The sequence below is a fragment of the Panicum virgatum genome, chromosome 5N, assembly GCF_016808335.1.
Source record: "Panicum virgatum strain AP13 chromosome 5N, P.virgatum_v5, whole genome shotgun sequence".
NCBI classification, from domain to species: Eukaryota; Viridiplantae; Streptophyta; class Magnoliopsida; order Poales; family Poaceae; genus Panicum; species Panicum virgatum.
In genome coordinates, this window is record NC_053149.1 from 34,127,052 (window position 1) to 34,141,752 (window position 14,701).

The 14,701-nt window shown below is 48.1% G+C and overlaps 2 protein-coding genes across 2 annotated transcripts; both read right to left on the minus strand.

Annotated features, from left to right (window-relative positions):
- Positions 1–10,277: 10,277 nt before the first annotated feature.
- Positions 10,278–11,604, minus strand: LOC120676794 (probable RNA-dependent RNA polymerase SHL2). Its single transcript, XM_039958121.1, has 2 exons — positions 11,570–11,604; positions 10,278–11,183 (listed from the first exon to the last, which is right to left on the minus strand). The coding sequence occupies exons 1-2, from the start codon at positions 11,570–11,572 to the stop codon at positions 10,314–10,316; spliced, it is 873 nt and encodes a 290-aa protein (XP_039814055.1). The 5' UTR covers positions 11,573–11,604; the 3' UTR covers positions 10,278–10,313.
- A 1,745-nt stretch (positions 11,605–13,349) lies between these two features.
- LOC120674751 (uncharacterized mitochondrial protein AtMg00810-like) lies at positions 13,350–13,820 on the minus strand. The gene has a single exon (XM_039955883.1). It carries the CDS (start codon positions 13,818–13,820, stop codon positions 13,350–13,352), a length of 471 nt encoding a protein of 156 aa, XP_039811817.1.
- Positions 13,821–14,701: the final 881 nt, after the last annotated feature.

Below are 14,701 nucleotides of genomic sequence, written 5' to 3' on the forward strand. Positions count from 1 at the left end.
TTAGGCAATTGCATGTTTGCAAGGTATTCCTGACCCTTGCCAAGCTCTGCATGTGCATGTCCTCTGAATTAAGTTGACTACAAATCTATAGGTAGTAGCACAACGCTCCTTTGCACAAATTTCTGCAATACCATCAGGCGAGTTTGTGATCACCTCAATATCAAGGTTGTAGCTATCTTCCCTCAACTTGTGGACTATATGAGGCAAAATCTTGCCTTCAAATTTCTGAGCAACCCTTTTCCTATGATTCCATTTAATCAAGATAATCTGTCTAATGCTATCCATCAGGTCATCCAGGTGCTTGCCCTTCTCATCCTTTACCTGCCAATATAGCAAACCAGTGGTCATGTACTAGGAGAAAAAAGATACCAATGCAAATAAAGTAACAAAAAATAATTGCTTACCCATTTATTAAAAGCCTCAGCCAAGCTATTGGCAATATAATCCACCTTTGACAATGTAGAGAACTGGCTCCTGGTCCACAATTTCTTGTGATTTTCCTGAAGATATTTCATAGCCTCTGGTTTGAATTCGGCCATTGCTTGATAATGTTTCTCAAATATGTAAGGGTTCCAAGAATATGCAGACTGCCACAGATGGTCATCAAAAACATGTCCACTATATCTCTTCTTGAAATTTTGAACTAGATGGTACATACACTCTCTATGTTCAGCTTCTGGAAAAACCTCACTAACCCCATTCATCACTGCGTGTCCACAATCAGTGCTGAATGTAAGACAATGTGGGTTGCCTATAGCTTCCTTTAATTTTTGCATAAACCACACCCAATTCTCATTTGTTTCGGATTCAATCACTCCAACAGCTACTGGGTACATCCAGTTATGCTCATCAACTGCACAAGCTACACACAATTGGCCCTTGAATCTTCCATTCAAAAATGTACTATCTACAGCGAGATATGTCCTACATCCTCTTAGGAAGCCATCAACACAAGGTTTCATAGCAAAAAAAGAGCCTATTAAACCTTATCTTGTTGTCGACGATGTGGTGATCAATCACAACAAAGGATTTAGGACTGCTTTCCTCTATCTGAGCCTTAAATCTATAAAGGTTGTCAAAACTTTTGCCCCAAGGGTCATAAATTTTATCCATAGCAAGTTGTTTACCTAAATAAACTTTCCTGTAAGTCACATCAACTTTGTGACTTTCTTTCAGCTTCTTTTTTAGAGCTTTGGGTCCCAAATTTCCATCTTACTTGAGCCAATCAATCACTTGGTCACAAACCCAATACTGTGTCACCCCTACACATGTTCCAGCCCTTCTAGTGTTGTAACACTCCTCATGAGGGTATGGATTCCTCTTTATGTGCCATTAAAGCAATTCGATGGTTAATTACTAGGAAAAAATATATCAAGCACAACAAAGTGAACACAAAAAAATACCTTAATTGTGACACCATCACTCAGAGTAGAGGCATGAAGTCTCCACCTACATCCCATATTCTTGCCACTACAATACACCATGTACCGAGATTTATCACTCGCCTCAATATTATAAAGGAACTCATATTTGGTAGCATGTGAAGCTAAAGCCAACTTAAAAGCCTCCATGTCTGAATATAAAGTGCCTACAATCATTGGAGGATCAAACTTGCCATAATTAGCTTCAGGTTTCTGGGCTGGTTCTCTATCTGTGATAATCTCATCTATGTCCTCTATTTCATCTTCCTCATCAGAGGCAGATTCATCATCACTATCTGAATCATAATCTGATTGGGATGTTTCAGGCTCTCTTTGTTGGTTGTGAGGATTGATAGCTTTTGAATTTTGAGGACCAAGGTCAATATACAATCCTTCATCATCAAGACCTAGATACTCATTGCATGGGTTTGGGTTAGGTATATGTTCAGTTGCATGGGTTTCAGCTTCAAGGTTTGGTTGCGCTAAGCTAGGACATGGCACTGAAGGAGTAAATAGGGCACCAATTGACTGGCCAGTACTAGCAACATCCCATGCAGGAATCTCAGGAGGCTCACTAGCAGGACTATGATAACAGAAAGTCAAATAGCACAACTTTGTAGCCTTATGCTTTGCAAACATTTCAAGTAAATCTTGGTCTGAGCAAATTTGGATGTTTGCCTTTGTATCCATGCATGAGTAAAATAGTTTCACTATGTGACCGAAACTGGGAGGATACTTGTCAACAACTTCATCAATCAAATCTTTAAATCCACGACTTTGTCCAAACTGCACCAGCTACCACGACAGTTGAGGGCAACAATTCGAATTTCTAGATTGAAGCGACTATTGTCGTCCATCCTACGGATGAGCAACAATGTAGCCTCATGAGCAAATACATATAAATTTCCTTTTACTTTTAGTAGCAATCTAATTGTTCATTATTATGAGCAAAATGAGTAAATGTCAAAAATTTCAGTATACCTGCTGCTCTCTTCCTCTGACCGAGACACACACAGTGGATGGATTAGATAGGGACGGTAGGAGCCTGCGCTTGCTGGGCCCGTGGGGCAGCCTACGCCTGCTGGCACCCACGCAGCGCCGGCCTGCGCCCGCAGGGGCCGGCCTGGCCACGCGGCGGTGCGCCCGCGGGGCGACGCGCTCACGCGCCCACCTGCCCAGCGGTCGCGGGGCCACGCGCGCGCCGGAGCCCTGCGCACTGCCTCGGCCGGCGGGGTCACGCGCCGGGGCCCTGCGCACTGCCTCGGCCGGCGGGGTGCTCGCGCGGCAGCCTGGGAGCGGAGACGTCGCGATTAGGGTTGCAGGGGAGAGAGAGGAAGCACTCGGGAGAGAGATGAAACGTTGCATGCTAGCTGATGGTAGAGATTAAGGGCAACATGGTCATTTTTATATATGGGTCCCACATGTCAGGACTAACAAACCGTTAAGTTCTAACGGAAGGTGGACCGAATGGTGTACAAGTAAACGAAAGTTCGCGCGATGGTACACAGGTAACTCCGAATTTTTTAGTAGTATGTGTGTAACCACGAACTTTTTTAATGGTACGTGCGTAAAAGACTCAAATGCAAGAGCATGGAGCAGCATACGCGCCGGCGATGGCGCGTGGACAAGGAATCGTGACGTGGTCTTTGCCTCTTTGAGCATCCGATGGCTGGCTTACGCGTCGGACGCCTGAACGCCAGCATTTCTGAAAAAACATTGGGTTGCTGGTGCATGAAAAAATATTGGGTCGCGAACTAGCTTGATATATCAAAATCGATAGAAATTAAAAAATTTTAAATAGCGGAAAACATAATCGAAAATTTTAAATTCAAATTAGTGAATTTTGTGGGGGCTGGGAACATATTTCTAGAGACGGATCACCCCTCACCCATTCCTGGAAATGCTTTTACAAGGATGGGTCACACCCCTTATCCGCATCTGGAAGTGTGTTTTCATGGGCAAGCACGTTACCCGGCCCTGAGAATAGCATTTTTAGCTATGAAAATTAAGGTCAGGTATCGCACCCGCCCTTAAAAATATGTTTTTACCCACCCCTAATTTCATTGTAGTGACTGGATGGTGTTACAAATTGGTACTAATGTAGATATAGATATTAGTAATTGATGATAACACCAATCGATACTAATGTACTACATCCCTCCCAAAAAGAATGCAAGTCTCGCTTGCCGAGGAGTCAAACAATTTCAACTTTGACTAAATTTATACAAAATAGTGTTAATATTTGTGTTATGAAATAAATATCATTATACTAATATTATAATATATTTTCATACTCTATCTATTTGAAGACACAAATGTTGGTAATTTTTTGTATAAATTTGGTCAAACTTAAAATTGCTTGACTTCTCAAGAAGCGAGAGTTGCATTCTTTTTGAGACGGAAGGAGTATAAGTTTTATATCATCTGGTGTTACGAATCTGTACTAATCATTTTTAGAACCATCCATCCACCACAGATATACTAGTAAAGCTTTAGTACTATGTGTCCAATATTCACCGGCAGTGGCGGAGCTTGAGCGAGTAATCAGGGTGGCCAGCCACTATGGGATTCGAATTGTTTGTTGTGTGCCTGATGCACACGGCAAAAGACGAAATACACACGGCAAGAGTTTGCCGTGTGCTTTCATCGACACTCAGCAAAGATTTTCGAAAGGATTAAAAAAAATGTTGCCGCCACTGTCCTGGTCGCCGCCGCCGTCCAGTGGTCGTCGCCACCGCTGCTCCGCTACCCCCGGCGCAACCTCGCCGTCCGCCGCCCCGCCGTCGGCCCGCCGTGCGCCGCCGCCGGTGGAGCCCGCGCCGCCACCGCAGGTGGAGCCCGCGCCGCCACCGCATGAGGAGCCCGCGCCGCCGCCGCCGGGGCGGATCCGGCCGCGCCGCCACCCGCCGGGGGCGGCTCCACACGCGCCGCCGCCGAATCCGGCCGCGCCGCCACCCGCCGGGGTGGATCCGCACGCGCCGCCGCCGGATCCGGCCGCGCCGCCACCCCCCGGGGGCGGATCCGCCTCGCCGGGACGCCGCCCCGCCATCAGCCCGCCACCCGCCGGCGTCGTGGCGCCGCGACGCCGTCGCGGCCTTGCCCCGCCTCGCGGCGCCACAACGCCGCCCGCCGCTGAGCCTCATGCCGTCTCCCGCCGCTCCGCCGTCGCCCGCCGCTCAGCCGCGCCGTCGCTCTGCCGTGCCGCCGCCGCCGCCGCTGCGCCGCCGCTCTGCTGCAGGGGAGGGAGGCGGCAGGGGAGGGAGGCTGGGGGAGGGAGGCGGCAGGGGAAGGGGGAGGCGGCTGGGTAAGGGGGAGGCGACGGGTTTAATGGGCCGGATTTGGGCTGGCTTTGCCGTGTGCCCAAATCCGGCCCACGACAAAGTTTTATTTTCCAAAAATTATTTAAAATGTATTTAATTAGTTAAATATAGCAAATAAATATTAAAATGTATCAAATTTTAACATGGAGTACCACATGTTGTATGTGAAGAGTAGAAAAATTTTCGAAGTCGAACTCAAATTCGAACTTCACTTTCACTCCAAACCTAACCGCATCCTTCTCAACTCTCTGAGTCTTCTCCGGAGATGTTTCCGTTTGTAAGCATTGTACGTGATAAAATTACGAAACCTACTCAATTTTTTACCACTTCCTCCACAAATGATATAACGAGGTATTGACAAATCTCATGATTTTCAGATTTCATTTGCATTTTTTAGTATTTTAAAATCATTCGGGCACACGTTCGTGGGTGTGTTTCCAGGACAAGATGTTGAAAATTTCTTTTCATTTCACGTGTAAGACTTCAAACTGGGCTAAATAACATGAATATTATTCTTTCACTCATTTTACTCTATACTTTGAATCACTTACGGTTTAAATTTGACTTAATTCAAAAAATTGCTTGAAATGAAATTATTTAGTTAAATATAGCAAACTAATACAAAAATGTACCAAATTTTAATATGAAGTACCACAAGTTATATGTAGGGAGTAGAAAAATTTTCAAGTTGGAAGGAGAAAAAAAATTATTCTTTTGCCGTGTGCCGAAAAAACACACAGCAAATTCATGCTTTGCCGTGTTTGCCGTGTGCCAAAAAAAAAGGCACACGACAAAGCATGAATTTGCCGTGTGTGTTTTTTAAGCCGGGTGTTTTTGTCGTGGCACACGGCAAAGTGGCTCTTTGCCGTGTGCCTGATAGAAAACACACGGCAAACAATAAAACATACTGCAAACATCGAGTTTCCGGTAGCGAGCTATGGTACTTTAATTTGTCTTGAAAATCAATAAATCACGGGGGGCCATGGCCCCCTTTCAAATACACTAAGCTCCGCCAGTGTTCACCCGTATACATCGGGGATCTACTGGTTATTTTAGTAGTGCATGTAGGAAACCCTAAATTGTTTAAGGAAACGTATATAAGAATAGATCACTGGCTCTCGACAAGGGCCTTTATTTTATAAGAATAGACCACCGTACTGTATATATAGCAATTGCCGTTGTATCGATATAGGTATACAGTGCGCTAACATAATGTCGGCCAACATGCCCTCACATCCCCGACATAAAATACATGCTTTATATTTGCATGTGCGCTGTAATTACCGTGGCGCGCCATTCGTCACTGTCTCACCGACTGCCACTAATAATATACATGCACCGGGTAGCGCTGTAATTACCGTGGCGCCACATAAAATTTTGAAGAAAGATATGTTACATATTTAGGCAATTTTCGGTATATTTTAATTCCAAATATTAATATCAATTTCATGATATAGATGAGTGATAATGTGTGTACAAGATATGTGCATGTGTTCATGTTATTCTCACTAATAAGCATGAACAAAGAATTAAACCAGAGTAGGTTTAGTAAGTACCCCAAGGCGGGACCAGTGCCGGAGGCACCGGTTGCGCCGTTACCAGCTGGAATAGACATGCTATTCGACTGGTCTTGCTCGAAGTAGCCGAACTATGTCGATGCAGGAAGATGTTCGCAGTGCAGTCCCACGAACGGTTACGCCGGGAAGTAGACGAAGTAGTCGTTCGCACGAGCGGTTACGCCGGGAAGTAGACGAAGTAGTCGTTCGCACGAGCGGTTACGCCGGGAAGTAGACGAAGGAGTCGTTCAGGGAGCGAGCAGTCGCGTCAAGACGCTTCCCAAAAACCTAATTGCCCGCGTCCCGTGCAGGACCTTTAGCGATCAGAGGTTCCAGAGGCCCTGCTCTCGTTAGACCTGTGCGCACAGTGCTAGCGGTGGGGAAGGCAGAAAGCAGCTGAGGGAGAAGGGAGAGGTCTCCTGAAGAGGAGTACCTGGATGAGTGCTTGAGATGAGTGAGGATGAGAGGAGAGGATGCTGGTTCTGGATGAGTGCTTGAGATGAGTGAGGATGAGAGGAGAGGATGCTGGTTTATATAGGCACGATATGCCTCAGATTCAACGAACCTGGACATCATGAATGGCTTTGATGAGCGGCAGTTAATGTGCTTCAGGTTTTACGAACCTGGACGTCGTAAAGAGCCTTCAATGTCCGGTCATTAGTGACGACATTAACCCTCTGTTTTAATACTCATTACTGCAAAACATCCTTCTCATCTCAGCACATCACATCGCACCGCACCGGCACGTCACGTCCGGCCGCGCACGCGCACCGCACCGCCTGGCGCCGCGCCGCGCCGGGCCGTGGCCGTGGCCGAGGCCGAGGCCGAGGCGAGAGCGCGCGCATGTGTGGTTCACCATCCTCCTCTTACCGGCTTCACAAGTGGTGTACACGAAGTCCACCTTTTAAGTCGGTTGAGATCCTCCTCAATTCCCGGTACGGAATTAAGCATTGATTCCTTAGCATTAATAGTGGGCTTTAAATTCTTTTAATGCTTTAGAAGTAATGGGCCAAGCCCATTACTCCAACAGCAGAGGTGGACATGAGCATCGCGGCGCCGCTCATGCGGAACAAGCAGTTGGCGGCCATCATAGAGAGATCGATGCCCACGTAGTAGCTCGAGGAGAGAATCTCCGTCGACACGACCAGCGCGTGCGCGCCCCGCGGCATGGCACGCAGAGGCTCGCCGCGAGGTCCACCGCGATCAGCCCCGCGCCGCACCCCATCCCTGACAGATTGACGCTCCGCACGTCGCTGCGCATGCCGTACCTGTTGACGATCATGTCTGAGAGCGCCGGATCCGGTGCGCACACGCTGCAGCAGACGATCACCACGTCGACGTCGTCGTACCGGCCCTGCCCTGCCGCGCGGCGTGATGCTGCCTTGGCGAACAGGTGTCCACGGCCGAGAAGATGACGAGCTCGGCCTCCTCGCGCGCCGCGCGAAGGCTCTTGTGTTGGAGTAATGGGCTTGGCCCATTTATTCTAAAGCATTAAAAGAATTTAAAGCCCACTATTAATGCTAGGGAATCAATGTTTAATTCCGTACCGGGAATTGAGGAGGATCTCAACCGACTTAAAAGGTGGACTTCTTGTACACCACTTGTGAAGCCGGTAAGAGGAGGACGGTGAACCACACGCGCGCGCTCGCTCGCCTCGCCGGGCCGTGGCCGTGGCCGTGGCGAGGCCGGGCGGCGCGGCGCGGCGCGGCGCGGTGCACCTGAGTCACTATATAAGGAGTGCCATTCCCCTCATCCATCCTGCACCAGAGCACTGAGGCAGCTCGGCTCCTCTCTTCTCCCTCTCCAGTTGCAACAACTGAGTTCCCCAACGCTAATTTCTGCGCGCACAGAATTCTGCACGGGATAGGCGGGCAATCAGGTTTTTGAGTAACGCTTTAGCGTGACTGCTCAAAAATACTAAGGCTTTGCCCGATTGTACGACTACTTCCTGGTGGACGAGCCGAACGACTACGTCGACTACATTCTGGTGGCCGAACGACTACGTCGACTACATCTTGGTGACCGTTCGTGGGACTGCACTGCGAACTTCTTCCTGCACCGATTTAGTTCGACTACTTCGACTGAGGCCAACCGAGTAAATGTCTACTCCAGTTGGTAACAGCGCAGCCAATGCCTCCGGCAACGGCCCCGCTTTAGGGTACTCCCTGAAACTTTGGTTATTTATATTGTTTATGCTTATATGTGTGATAAGTATAAACATGTTCACATGTTTTATTTTACTCCTTAAAGTCATAGAAATATTGCTAGTTTATACATTTAATTTTGGAATTAAAATATACCGAAAATTGCCTAGATTTCTAACATCTTGTCGGGCGGGATGTAGCTGAGGGAGGGGGGCACGCAGGTCTCCTCCCCGAAGCCCGACCGCTCCAGCGTGCCCTCGGTGAAGGAGACGACAGCGGCGGCAGCGCCATCTTCGTCAAAGGCACCATGCATCATGAGGCGCGTGTGCTCGAGGAACGTGGCCGATGGGGCGCGGTAGGCGGGCGCAGCGCAGAAGCAGGCGTACTCGACGAGGTACACCGGCCGGGGGCGGCGCACGAAGTACAGGCGAGTCGCGGCGGCGGCCAGGAACAGCAAGAACAGGAGCATGATGGAGCTGGCTCCGGCCTCGAGGAGGACGGCGGTGGGAGGAACGTGACACCGACGGCGGCAAGCAGGCTGCCGCCGATTGCAAGCCGGCCAGGGGCATCGATCAGGCGGTTGAGGTGCACAGAAGATCCCATGGCGCCGGTTGATGCAATTCTAATCACCTAAGTTTGTGCTGCTAAGCAGTGGCGAGCTGAGCGTGGCAAGTGTTTTATAGTGCGGGGGACCTTAATGGCCGTCGCCGCTTGGTGCAGTAGTTGTGCTTCGTTGTGACAAATGTGCACCGACAATGCCAAGTAGCCGGCCTTCGCTGAATCCGTTGCTTTCACAAATTTTCTCCTGACCATGAAGATAAGAACGCTGTATTATAACAAAACCAACTAAACTAGGCTTGGTTAAGGTGTGTTTTGATGGGCTAAAGTAGAGTGCTAAACCTTCACACCTATTAGCACTTATTAGCATTGTTCTTGTGCATTGCTACAGGTAATCTGATTAAGAATTCAATTGATGTGTCCGGGTTCCGATTATAATTTGGATTGATTTGTCTAGACCCCGATTTGGATTCTAATTGACGGACTAAGAAAACATTGCTTGATTTAGAAATAGTAGAGATTACATTGCTAAAGTTTTCAAATTTTGGCTTAAGTTAACTCACCTATTAGCACTTCCATTTAGATGAGCTAGTGCTAAAGTTTAGCACTTTGATCAACACACCATTACACATTTGCATCACATCGCAACCCATGCTTTCACTGTAGGGGTTACGATACACATCGCAACCCATACCCATGCTTTCACTGTAGGGGTTACGATACACATCGCAACCCAAGCTTTCACTGTAGGGCAATATATTTAATGAGATGTGAGTGTGAACCCATTATTTGGGACAGAAACATGGGTAAAAAAGGACATGTTTCTCCAAAATAGACAAACATCAAATTAACTTCGGAGGTAACACGGGATTTTCTACCTCAGGTAGTAGTAATGAATATCAGTTCCTCAATCCTTGATATGGCTACATATAAAGATTTGGCTGCAAACTGGAAATATACACCTGCGTTAGTCCTGAATTCAGACGGTAATACTGTCACATACGTAGCTCGCAACTTCACAGTATACTGGCGTTTGGGCAACTAACAGAAAACCATGCTAGACCCGGGGGGGGGGGGGGGGGGGGGGGTAGTCTTCTGAATCACGAAGGATACCACTCCACTACAAGTCTAAGCAGGAGCAAGGAGGAATTTAACAGGGTATATACAGAAACATTCCTAGTAATAGAGTTTGAAAAAATCGGCAGATAAATTACGAAATCCAGGTAACAAACTGACTATGATGGAGGCATGCTAAAAAGGCAGAGTGGTCTTGCTTTAGGACTGCAGGGAGCTTCACGCGAGCGGCTTTGCCATCTACATGCTCTCACAAATGTAGGCGGCAAGTCTCTCGACAGGTCTTTGGCTGTTAGCTTTCACTTCTCCTCGGCACCTTATCTTTATGCGCGCCAAGTAATGCACCGCGATCCATGCAAAGCTAAGTCTCGCAGGCATTTCCTCGCAGTCTGGCCCAAGCATTTCCCTTGACTTCTGGACCCATTTCGGGTGGTAGGTAACCTGGTACCATGCAGAGGCCTTCATCTCATACACCCTATTTTTCTCATCATCAGATATCTCAGTTTGGTCGGTCTCAATGCTTTCAAAAGTACTCCGGAGCTCCTTGCGGAGAGCGGAGTATGCATTCTTTAACCTCTCCTTTATATCCCCCTGCTTCCTGCTACTGTATTTGGGAAGTGACCATATGTGCTTCGTCACAAGCTCTGCTTCAGTACGCACACCATATTGACTGAGCAGTGCGTTTAGCTGTGCTTCATAAGAGCACTTGCACTGCCAGGCACTTGAGAGAAAATCTGTCGCACCAGGAACTTCCATATCTGTGTCATAAGGCAGATCATTTAAAGTGCAAGTTTCTTCTGGAACCAGATCGCCATTGGAGTCTTCTTGGATTGACCGATAAAGCCTTCCAAGGATCTTATCTGATTTATAGGTGATTGCTTCATCCTTCTGCATGAAGTCAGGATATAATTTTGGTCGAAGGGATGGTGGCATTGACACAATTTTGCCCGTCTTGGGGAAGTCCACAGCAGTTGCTGCTAGTTCCGCCAATTGAATGCACTTCTCATCCATTGCTCCATACTCACTTGTGTCAGCATGAACAACATGAGCATTGCTTATTGGACCAAGTTTCTCATTTACCATGTTCTTCAAGAAGAAATCAACGATATCCTGTTAAAAGTACAAGAGCTTATTAATAAAATGTGTTAATAAGAAATATTTATCAACAACCAAGGTTGAAGCAATTTGTAAAAAACAGGTGAAACAAAGATGCACTTTATAATTTTTGTATATTAGCTATATTTATCAGATCAAATGGATAATAAGCATTCACCAATGTTAATTTTCAAAAGAGAAGAGAAAGATCTAACAGATGAGATGAAAAAAAATTGTGCCAGGTAGGGTGTTCTGTAAGTGAACATAGCCACAAACTATTGGTTAGGAGCTCTTGACTTAGTTGCTGGCAACAGGGCTTGCACCAAATTATGCAAATGTGGTATGGTATCCATCTAAAACTGCTATACCAGCAATTTGGTAAGTTAAATGTTTGATTGTACCATATAGCTATACTCATCCAAGAATCAAATAAAATGATATCGAAATCCAGCTGAACATAATAGACTAGTAGGCTCCATGATCTGGATCTTCAGAATTTATCTAGCCTTTAGCAACTACCTAAAACATAGAAAACAGTAAACACTCCCGCCAGTCAAAAACAAGTGACTTTTTGCAACCAAACTATTTTAACTTGGACCAACTATATTGTTGTGAATGTAGATTGTCAAACGAAAATGTATAAACATATGTCACTTTTGCAAATGACATGTATGAAGTTCCTACAGATTACACATGTATCCTGTGCTATATTAGAAAGTGAAAGCTTCTGTATATTGATTGATTCATGAAGTACAGAGGAGATTACATATAAGGGAAAATTGGCTGATGGACATCGCTCAAAGCTGTCTTTTGCTGGGAGCCACTGAAAAATGATGTCTTGGCTGAGAGACACCGTTCAATGGTGGCAATTTGCTATAGGACACTAAGTCTATTATAATACTCGATTTTAATAGAAAGTTACATAAATTTACGTTCTTATCCTCGCCTGACTCCAACGTTACCGAACGGATCGCCCCAATCTCAACCTCACGCCCCTCCCGCAGCGCCGCCGCCATGGCTGATGCTTCTCCGCGCGACGGCGCGACGGAGGAGTGGGCGGGCCGGCATGCGGCTTCGTCGGCGCTCACCACGCGGCACGCGAGGGAGGAGCGAGCTGGTCCGCCTGCAGCTTCACCGGCACTACCCGCGCGGCTCGCGAGGGAAGAGTGGGTCGGCCGGCCTGCGGCTTCGCCAGCGCTCACCGCGCGCCTGGCGGCATGCGAGGGAGTAGGCGGGCAGGACTGCGGCTTCGCTGTCGCTCTCCGCGCGGCTCACGAGGGAGAGCAGACCCGCCGGCCTACGGCTTCGCCAGCCGCCCTCCACTTCCTCCCTCACATCCGCCGACCCGCGTGGCTGGGTGCGGGCCCCGTTGCCGCAGAAGCAGGGGCCGCCGCGACCGGGTGCGAGCCCCGTCGCCGTGAGGAGCAGGGTCGGGAGGGCGTGGACACCGAGAGGGCCGCCGGCGGGATCCGGGTGTGTTCGCCGGGAGGGCCGCCGGCGGGATCCAGGCGCGCTCGCTGGGAGTGCCGCCGCCTCCGCTGGATGCCGCGTGGAGCCTAGTTTGTATGCAGTGGGGGGTAATTTTGTTATTTCTCCTTGCTTTCCATTTAATTTGAATAGAATATAGGTTTCAGTGTTCTACAGCAAATTGGCATGGTTGAGCGGTGTGTTGTGGCAAAGACATGTTTTTTTGATGGTTTATAGCAAAGGCCAACTTTGAGCGATGTCCCCCAGCCAATTTACCCTACATATAAATAGGCTGAGGAGCCAAGGGTCCACAATGTGAACGCAAAACTGAAGAGGTTCAAGCCTAATAATTATCATTAGTACTGCACAGGGCACTAGGCCGGTGCATTCATACTAGGGGAACATGAATACAGTCTAACATGCCCCCGCAGTCGAATCGTCTGGTGCCCAGACATTCAGACTGGAACGAAACTCCGAGAAGACTGAAGTGGGCAGTCCTTTGGTGAAGATGTCGGCGAACTGAGAGGTCGTCGGAATGTGAAGAACACGAACATCACCAAGAGCGACTCGCTCCCGAACAAAGTGGAGATCAATTTCCACGTGTTTAGTGCGTTGATGCTGGACAGGGTTCTTGGACATGTAGATGGCGCTGATATTGTCGCAATAGCCGAGAGTTGTTTTGCGCAAGGGAGTGTGGAGCTCAGTCAACAACTGTCATAACCAAGTGGCTTCAGCAACGGCATTGGCGACCGCCCTATATTCGGCTTCAGCGCTGGAATGAGAGACTATGTTCTGGCGCTTGGAAGACCATGAGATGAGACTATCACCAAGAAAGACAGCATACCCAGATGTTGATTTGCGTGTGTCAGGGCAGCCAGCCCAATCTGCATCAGAATAGACGACCAGTTCTTGCTGAGAAGATGGTCGAATAAGCAGGCCCATATGTAGTGTGCCACGAACATAGCGCAGGATGCGCTTTAAAGCTGCCAGGTGAGGTTCCCTTGGGTCATGCATATGGAGGCAAATCTGCTGAACTGCATAGGAGAGGTCCGGCCGAGTGAATGTGAGGTACTGTAGAGCACCGGCAAGACTGCGAAAGTCTGTCGGGTCAGCAACCGGATCACCGTCGGCAGGGAGCTTTGGATTCAGATCAACAGGGGTAGTGCAAGACTTGCAATCTGTCATCCCAGCACGGTCAAGTATTTCTAGCATATACTGACGTTGGGAAAGGAACAAACCAGAGGGCGTGTGCTGAACATGCATTCCAAGAAAGTGATGCAGCTGACCAAGATCTTTCAAAGAGAATTCATGTTGGAGTGCACTAATGATCCTCTGAAGCAGGCTCGAAGAAGATGTCGTGAGGACAATATCGTCAACATACAGCAAGAGGTAAACTGTATCGGCACCGGAGTGATAGATGAATAGCGAGGAGTCTGTCTTTGCCTCAATAAAACCAAGCTTCAGAAGAAATGAAGCAAACCGGCTGTACCATGTGCGTGGGGCTTGCTTCAGTCCGCATGTTTCCATACAAGGAGATGGCGGGAACCGACCTCTCAAGCTATAAAAGGGGCCTCTCCTCTCTCACACCACACACACCACTTGAAGGCCTCTCTCTCACACTCTCTTGTGACTTGTACTCCTTAGGGTAGTGGAGCTAGGCTAGTACTTCATCTTCTTTAGCGAATCCAGACATCCTCGGGTTCGGCGAGCAATCCTCGACCTCTAGTATGGCTTTGTATTCCGACTTTCGTTATGCTATTCATATTGAGTTCATTCTTGGTTATCTTGCTATGTTCTTAGCATGCTTTAGCCTTGATATGTGCTTTATCAAGTTATACCAGTTGCTTGCTTAGACCAGATAATCTGGGTAAGGATATTGGTTCATTGTGCTTTTGAGCTTACCTTAGCATCTTACCTGTCCATCCGAAGGGTGGGGGACCCGGGGGTGCTAGGGTAGTGACCTCATATGCGGGCATGGTGCCCGGGTATGCGGGATCCTTCGGATATGACGGTGCTCCACGTGTGACTGGGGTAGACCGCATGTGGTGACAACCCTGTCGGTCCAC